The sequence below is a fragment of the Podarcis erhardii genome, assembly GCF_964252035.2.
Source record: "Podarcis erhardii genome assembly, chromosome: 14".
Lineage (NCBI taxonomy): Eukaryota > Metazoa > Chordata > Lepidosauria > Squamata > Lacertidae > Podarcis > Podarcis erhardii.
This window is the reverse complement of record NC_138503.1, coordinates 15854733-15863782: the sequence shown is the minus strand read 5'-3', so window position 1 is coordinate 15863782 and position 9050 is coordinate 15854733. Positions and strand designations below refer to the sequence as shown.

The 9050-nt window shown below is 48.7% G+C and overlaps 1 protein-coding gene across 4 annotated transcripts in view; it reads left to right on the top strand.

Moving 5' to 3' along the window:
• The first annotated feature begins 2568 nt into the window (after positions 1-2568).
• FSD2 (fibronectin type III and SPRY domain containing 2) overlaps positions 2569-9050 on the top strand; it is a 29964-nt gene continuing 23482 nt past the window's right edge. The window contains exons 1-3 of one of the 4 annotated variants that reach the window (XM_081838959.1): positions 2569-2819; positions 5854-6204; positions 6566-6661. In XM_081838959.1, coding sequence (XP_081695085.1) covers positions 5887-6204; positions 6566-6661 — 414 coding nt within the window. In that variant the 5' untranslated portion in view covers positions 2569-2819; positions 5854-5886. Of the gene's footprint in view, positions 2820-2873; positions 3025-5839; positions 6205-6565; positions 6662-9050 lie in introns of those variants that run through there. The other 3 variants (XM_081838956.1, XM_081838957.1, XM_081838958.1) reach the window with 3 other exon arrangements.

Genomic DNA, 9050 nt, shown 5'->3' with positions numbered 1-9050 from the left:
TTGGCTGGTGCTTCCTGGTGGACGACTCTCCTGCTTCCTTAACTCCTCTAATTGCATCAATCGAGGTTAAGGATCGCTCTGCCTAAGTCTTGTTTATGTAGGTTAGTGATGGCCAAACTCGGCCTTCCAGCTGTTTGGGGACTACAATTCCCATCATCCCTGACCACTGGTCCTGTTAGCTAGGGATGATGGGAGTTGTAGTCCCAAAACAGAAGGAGGGCCAAGTTTGGCCATCACTGATATAAGTTCATAACAGATAGGATTTGGTAGCAGATGGCTCATTTTATTTTAAGACTACTAAACACGGTTTTATCCTTTAAAATGAATTCAAGCACAAATTATTATTTTTTGCAAGGATCTTTCCACATAAAAACTCTGCATATGCATTACTATAACGTTCCAATTATTTCACTAACAATATTTGTTCTTCCAGTATAAGACAAACATCAACCCTCGTCAGTGCAGTCCTATGTATTTGTTATTCACCAGGACATTTCTTTGAATTCAACAGAGCTTACTGTGTGTGTACAGGAATACAGCCCAAAGTCTATATTTATTCTGTGCCTGCTTCTCTTCTCAGGTGTGTATAATAAGTTATTTTTGCCATAAAGGCAACAGATTCTAAAGAATCAGTCGTAACAACCACCATAAGATAATATGGATATTATTGCCGCTATGAATAATAGGTTGGTAACAATTTTGATGCCCACCTTGTCCACATATCCTTTTAAATAATTTAACACAACTACCGTTGGATCTGTTTTGGCCCTTTATACCTTGTCCTCTGATCTACTTCTGATAAAATTGTCTTCCAGACTAATTGATAGCACTACCAGTGAGGCTGACAACAGAATGCTGCAGTGTTCTTGTTCACTGCGCCAGCCAGCCAGCCAGCCAGCCAGCCAGCCACGCCTTCCTACACGGCATTTCCCCTCCGACTCAGTTTCCTTTCTGCCGGCTCCGTCCCTCCACAAACAACCAGCCAACATTCTGTGACCGTTGCACACACTCAGTAAAGGAACATCCCACACCCTGAGATTTCAGGGCCCAAATCTGAGGTTTAAGGGTGGTCCCTGGTGATGTCACAGAGGGGGCCAGTCCAGGGTGATGTCATTAAGCATGACTGAGCCCTGGAGATGGAGGTTAATTGGGAAAGGGGAGGAGGGGAGGAGAGCCACCGCCCCAGAGAGTCTGTGCTAGAATTTGAAACTGGCTACTGCAGGAGCCTGCAAGCTGCATGCGCAGTTCTCGTGATAATTTTGCCTTTTGTCAAAGGTACTCTCACCCACCTGGCGATTTGAGTTCTCCCCCTGCTACCTGGGGGACGTGGGTGGCGCTGTGGGTTAAACCACAGAGCCAGTTCTTGCCAATCAGAAGGTTGGTGGTTCGAATCCCTGCGACGGGGTGAGCTCCCATTGCTCGGTCCCTGCTCCTGCCAACCTAGCAGTATGAAAGCACGTCAAAGTGCAAGTAGATAAATAGGTACCGCTCTGGCGGGAAGGTAAACGGCGTTTCCGTGCGCTGCTCTGGTTCACCAGAAGCGGCTTAGTCATGCTGGCCACATGACCCGGAAGCTGTACGCTGGCTCCCTTGGCCAATAAAGCGAGATGAGCGCTGCAACCCCAGAGTCGGCCACGACTGGACCTAATGGTCAGGGGTCCCTTTACCTTTACCTTTACCTCCCACCTGGAGGGGCCATTGCCCTCACTACTGCCGCTGTATCCTCAGTGCTGTTGTATTGTGGCAGCAACACAGGTGCAGCCACAGGTGAGGGTGCAGTTGTGATGGGAGGGTCAGGTATGGTGCTGGGGGCAGGGAGGGGGAAAGTGTATAGATCGGGGGGAGCTTTTGTGGCAGCAAAATGTCTCAGCCTGGCTCGTGATTCCACCATTGCCTCTTTCCTGGCTTATGCGCAAACATCAAAGGTTATTCTATTTTCATTGACTTCCGTCTTTGAATTAAACTCAGTTTTGGGTAATGCTATGGGGCCTCTTGGGATGTGGGTGGCGCTGTGGGTTAAACCACAGAGCCTAGGACTTGCCAATCAGAAGGTCGGCAGTTCGAATCCCCGTGATGGGGTGAGCTCCCGTTGCTCGGTCCCTGCTCCTGCCAACCTAGTAGGTTGAAAGCATACCAGTGCAAGTAGATAAATAGGTTCCCGCTCTGACAGGAAGGTAAATGGCGTTTCCGTGCGCTGCTCTGCTTCGTCAGAAGCGGCTTAGTCATACTGGCCACATGACCCGGAAGCTGTACGCCGGCTCCCTTGGCCAATAAAGTGAGATGAGCTCCGCAACCCCACAGTCAGCCATGACTGGACCTAATGGTCAGGGGTCCCTTTACCTTTATGGGGCCTCTTAAATCTGCCATAACTTAGGCTCTGAGCATGTCTTCATCAGGTCCTGGCTGAAACTTTCCTGATGTGCAAATGTGATGGCATTTTGACTTGCTGAGCAACAGTATTCATGCGTGAAAACTGGGAATACAGGGAATTAAATGGTGGAGGGATGTTGTGAATAGGTCCCAAGGGGGTTTCAAACTTTTCCCGGCAGCTTCTGACATTTTCCTCTGTGACAGTTTAGGATCTTCCCCTGCAACGAGAGCTGATGGTGGTCTATATTTGTCGTTTTGCTCATCGCTGTTGACATCCCTCACAGAAAGTAGCGGCTGTCTCATGTTACAGCAAAAAGTCCGCCGTTGCCCGTCTAGAAACCTGGCAGAGAATTGCCTTTGTATGAAAATCAAGGTTTGTCAGGAGAGACAAATGTGAAGTTTACTGCTATCTGGGCACCAGAAGAAATTGTGGAATCTTTACACAGAAGGCAAGTTTCAGAACAGCAAGATTCTCCTTTTTTATTATGGTAGATTGAACTGGCGCAGCTGTTCAGTGTAGGAGCGATTGTTTAAAAATGGGTGCCTGAGTCTTGATTCTTATTTTCCATTTTCCTCCTTGTGCCCTTTCCCTTGTGCGTCTTTTATTTAAGACTGTAAACCTGCATGGACAGACTTGTTTTGCTTTGATTCCAGGTAAGCTGCTCCATGACACTTTTTGCTTCAGCTTAATAAATGCTGCTCAATAAACTTAGACAAATGTGAGCAATTGGACTGCGGCATAAAAAGATAACAAGAGCATATTTCTGCATGCAGTAGTTTTGAAAGGGCATTCATGCTTTGTAAATTGAAATTACATGTTTGTAAAAAAAAAACCCGAAACAAAATGTATGGCTTTGTAGTGTAAAGTTTGTACTATCGTGAAATTCTCTTAATGGCCTGAATTGGATCCTTGGTCAGCAAGGCCACTGGAAGGACACGTGCTAGAGGGTGAAAGGGCAGAGCGACAAAACCCAGAGTTGGCACCTTGTTGGGGGACAGAGGTCCATGCCAGTCCTGGAGTCTTGAGTCTCTGTTGCTCACTCCAGGCCTCTTTATAAGGTTATCGGGACTCTCCTCAGGCCAAACACCCTTTTGTTGTTTAGTCGTTTAGTCGTGTCCGACTCTTCGTGACCCCATGGACCAGAGCACGCCAGGCACTTCTGTCTTCCACTGCCTCCCGCAGTTTGGTCAAACTCATGCTGGTAGCTTCGAGAACACTACCTAATCATCTCGTCCTCTGTTGTCTCCTTCTCCTTGTGCCCTCCATCTTTCCCAACATCCGGGTCTTTTCTAGGGAGTCTTCTCTTCTCATGAGGTGGCCAAAGTATTGGCGCCTCAGCTTCAGGATCTGTCCTTCCAGTGAGCACTCAGGGCTGATTTCCTTAAGAATGGATCGGTTTGATCTTCTTGCAGTCCATGGGACTCTCAAGAGTCTCCTCCAGCACCATAATTCAAAAGCATCAATTCTTTGGCGATCAGCCTTCTTTATAGTCCAGCTCTCACTTCCATACATCACTACTGGGAAAACCAGAGCTTTAACGCCAAACACCCTACTGAGCCACATTTTCCATCAGTCCTGCTTCGCATCCTCTTTGAGTGTTCTTGTCTGGCTACTTGCATGATAGCGGTGGCATAGGAAAGGGGGTGCAGTAGGTGGGGGATGCCCCGGGTGTCATCACTGAGGGGGTGAACGCGGGGCCTGGCCTGTAGTGCGCCCGAGCCACACGCCTCTCCTGGGGAGTGACGCAGTGGCTCAGGCACCTGCAGGCTCCATGCTGCCCAAAACAGCAACGTGGGGCTTGCGGACTCTGTGGAAGTTCCGTGCAGCGTGCTTTGCCCCACCCCATGGGCTTCTTGCCCCGCCCCCGGGTGCAAGGCATTTGTGCCACCACGGGCACCCAAGCAACTAGCTACGCCACTGCATGATAGACAAGAATGTGTTCAAATGAGGAAACAAGCCCATTGCGTGCCAAGGCCCTGTGCCCTGTAGTTCTGCACTGCTTAATAAACACACCATGAGTGTTTTGGATTATGAGCTTAAACAGGCCACGACTGTACAGTGGTACCTCTGGTTACGTACTTAATTCATTCCAGAGGTCTGTTCTTAACCTGAAACTGTTCTTAACCTGAAGCACCACTTTAGCTAACGGGGCCTCTTGCTGCCGCCGCACAATTTCTGTTCTCATCCTGAAGCAAAGTTCTTAACCCAAGGTAATATTTCTGGGGTAGTGGAGTCTGTAACCTGAAGTGTATGTAACCTGAAGCATATGTAACCCAAGGTACCACTGTATTGGTTACAGATGTGAGCGGTTTGGCTTAGGCATTGGGTGAAACCAGGCTATATCTTGACACCCGCCCGTCTGCAGGGAGTCAAATTAAGGGCAAACCACCAGAAGGGGGAACCCTAAGACTTACATAAAATACCCTGTTGAGGTTGTGGCATGGCCCTAGCCCACACCTGGACTTCGGACAGACTCCACACCCCTGGATCCCTTTAACAGGATGCCCTTATCAAAACAGGATGCCCTTAAACAAAGGCTTACCCAATGCCTAACCTTGCAAAGTTGTGACGATGGCTACAAGGCAGGCGAGAGCCAAATGGCCGGTGCCAATTCGCCAAGTGGAAAAATTCCTACCAACAACAAGGCGGCCGACATTTGTCCATAGCAAGGTCATGCCAAACCAAAACTTAAAAAGAGGGTGGATGGGTAAGGAGATCTGGCGTGGAGTGGGAAGCCCCCAGCCACACCGCGGTTTAAATTACCTGTGGCCACGCCACCTGCTGGCATGGATTGGCCGGGGAGGGGTGACGTGGAGGGGGTTGGTGTGGAGGGGGCGTCAATCTCCCGCCCCCTAGCCAGGTCACTATGAGGGCATGGATGCCCGGCTGCAACACCACCTACCCTGGAAGGTGAGCGGACCTGTACAAAGGCAAGGTTTTGTTGTTGTTGCTCTGCCTATGTTTTCTTCTGGCCCTGCCCACCACTGGTCATTAGGCCCCCCAAAAATTGCACAGAATGTCATGTGGCCCCCAGGCTAAGAACAACAACCAAAAAAACCCTGATTTAAAACTTTAAGACACGCCAGGACTTTGGCTTTTTCACTACACAAAAGTAACTCCTCCTGCTTATTAAAAGTGCCAATACAGTGGTACCTCAGGTTACAGATGCTTCAGGTTACAGACTCTGCTAACCCAGAAATAGTACCTCAGGTTAAGAACTTTGCTTCAGATGAGAACAAATCGTGCTCTGGCGGTGCGGCATCAGCAGGAGGCCCCATTAGCTAAAGTGGTGCCTCAGGTTAAGAACAGTTTCAGGTTAAGAATGGACCTCCAGAACGAATTAAGTTCTTAACCAGAGGTACCAATGTATTTTGTTCTTCCTTCGTGTCATTGTGGCCATGCAGCTCTCCTTCTGCCTGTTCTGAACATCTTGTGGCATTTTGTTCCTCAGCTACTCATAACCCAAACAACTCTCTCTGCAGGATAGATTGGCATCCCGTCTTTCTGTTCCTGCAATGGACACGCGATCTGAAGAGAACGAGGCAGAACCCCCCAGATTCTACCACTTGGAGCTTTATGACTCAGCTGAAGATCTGGAGCTCTTTTCGGAAGAGCCCTTCCGGAGGCGAGATCTGGGCTTGTGTGAAACCAGTAAGACTCAAGGCGCAGAGGAGCAAAGGTTGCCTTCTGTGGACAACACGAGAGAGAGCGACAAAATGGAAGATACATACTGCATTACGTGCTGTGTCCCGATCAGAGCTGTTGGTCAGCAGAGTGGCGACCACAGTGAGCACGAGGTCATTCCTCTTAGCAGCGTGGTGGAAATTGCAAAGGTGAGTGTTATGTACTGAAGTTCTGACCCTGGGCCAGCAGGGGGATACTGTAGATAGTTCAGGTCCACATATGCAAATAAGGGATTGAAAGTGACGTTCAGTGATTGGATAGTTACAGAAAGTTGTTACAGTTATGTTGTACTGGAGCTCTATATAAGCAGGCTGGCTGAACCCTTCAGTCCAGTTCTGTTCTGGCCTGTGAATAAACAAGAGCTGTTTGAAGAATCGCTGTGTCGTCTGATATGTTCCCCCACAACTTAACAGTGAGGACAATGGAAAACCAGCCAATCCAGTCTGGAAGGAGGGGTGTTTCTCTTTCCACAAGAATCCGGTATGCTAAACGCTGTCATTTCTTGAATAGGATGAGTTTCGGAAAAACGTATGCAGACTGGAAGATCAGATCACTCACCTGGAGAGCTTTTCTAGCCACTTGGAGGAAATTTTTATCACCATCGAGGTGAGACATCTTCATGCATTGGAAACCTCAAGAATGGGACCTCAATACTTGATTGTGGGGCTACCTTTGGGTTTTCCAAATGCTGCAGTTGGACGGTTATTGGAGATGGACTATTGCCAGCGCATAATTCTAGAGCTCAAAGGTCGGCACTGGCTGCTCACATGCTACAAGACCAGGTTCAAGGTTCTTGTATTAAGTTAGTAATTTGGACCCAAGATACCTCAAGGATGACCTGATCTCTTACATCGCTGCTCAGTCACAGATGTCCTCAGGGGAGTCACTGTTAGAAGTCCCCCATGGTGTGTATCCACTAGAAACCACAGGTTGAGGATTGTGGGCCGAATTTTATGAGACTTCCTACCAGTTGAGATCAGACGAGCCCCATCCATACTGAACTCCTCCTTAAACTGCCAAACCATCTTAAAATACCTTCTTCTTTGGGGCTGAAATCTGCTCCCCTCCTTCTTCATCTTCAGGCAGGTAACGTTTGGGTTGTCTTTGTAAATACCCTTGAAGTTTTGCACCTCTGTTGGTTACTGAATTAATCTACAAAAATGCAAATGCAACATACTGGCTAATAACTTCGTAAATATATAATCGGTATGATGTTGTAATGGTTATAAGGGGTTACTTGTGCGTAAGTTGCCGTCACTTTTGGCTAGATTGCCTGGTTAACCATGCCTTGGCTGACAGCCCTCACTCCGTGGCTGTTCAGTCGCTTGCAGAATCCGTCAGTGGGCGTCCCTTGAACCTTTTCCAGCATAAAAGCTGTTTTACGCCAAGTCTCCGCCTACTCTCCCTGCGCGGGACTCTTCTGCGCAAGGAAGGAGTAGGCAGAGGCATGCCCGTGCTCTCTCCACTAGTCTCGGGTGAAGAGTCTTGGAGACCTCTCTCCGAATCCTCCATCTCCCTCCCTTCTCTACCGGTGTTACGCTGAATTCCTTCCCCTCTGCTGGTCCCCTCTCCTGCATCGCTTTGGAGCCTTGCCTCCACCTCTCGCTCTGATGTCAGTTCCCTGACAGATGTCATTCAAAATATACGAATAAGCCACTTCAAAATAATATGTATATCATACAACACATCTCACAAAATATACAAGTAACTGCAAGTTGTTATATGTATCAGAGTCAAACAAAGGTTCAAACAACCAATGAACACCAAACCATCTCTCAACGAAAGGCGTCTCACACAAGTCTCAAAGGAAAACATCTCTAAGCTATTCATTGGTTGTTTGAACCTTTATTATTTGACTCTGATACATATAACAACTTGCAGTTACTTGTATATTTTGTGAGATGTGTTGTATAATAATAATAATAATAATAATAATAATTTATTATTTATACCCCGCCCATCTGGCTGAGTTTCCCCAGCCACTCTGGGCGGCTCCCAATCAGTATTAAAAACAATACAGCATTACATATTAAAAACATCCCTGAACAGGGCTGCCTTAAGATGTCTTCTGAACGTCAGGTAATTCTTTATCTCTTTGACATCTGATGGGAGGGCGTTCCACAGGGCGGGCGCCACTACCGAGAAGGCCCTCTGTCTGGTTCCCTGTAGCCTCACTTCTCGCAATGAGGGAACCGCCAGAAGGCCCTCGGCGCTGGATCTCAGTGTCCGGGCTGAACGATGGGGGTGGAGACGCTCCTTCAGGTATACAGGACCGAGGCCGTTTAGGGCTTTAAAGGTCAGCACCAACACTTTGAATCGTGCTCGGAAACGTACTGGGCGCCAATGCAGATCTCTCAGAACCGGTGTTATGTGGTCCCGGCGGCCACTCCCAGTCACCAGTCTAGCTGCCGCATTCTGGATTAATTGCAGTTTCCGGGTCACCTTCAAAGGTAGCCCCACGTAGAGCGCATTGCAGGAGTCCAAGCGTGAGATAACTAGAGCATGCACCACTCTGGCGAGACAGTCCGCGGGGAGGTAGGGTCTTAGCCTGCGTACCAGGTGGAGCTGGTAGACAGCTGCCCTGGACACAGAGTTAATCTGCGCCTCCATGGACAGCTGTGAGTCCAAAATGACTCCCAGGCTGCGCACCTGGTCCTTCAGGGGCACAGTTACCCCATTCAGGACCAGGGAATCCTCCACACCTGCCCGCCTCCTGTCCCCCAAAAACAGTACTTCTGTCTTGTCAGGATTCAACCTCAATCTGCTAGCCGCCATCCAACCTCCAACCACCTCCAGGCACTCACACAGGACCTTCACCGCCTTCACTGGTTCTGATTTAAAGGAGAGGTAGAGCTGGGTGTCATCTGCATACTGATGAACACCCAGTCCAAACCCCCTGATGATCTCTCCCAGCGGCTTCATATAGATATTAAAAAGCATGGGGGAGAGGACAGAACCCTGAGGCACCCCACAAGTGAGAGCCCAGGGGTCTGAA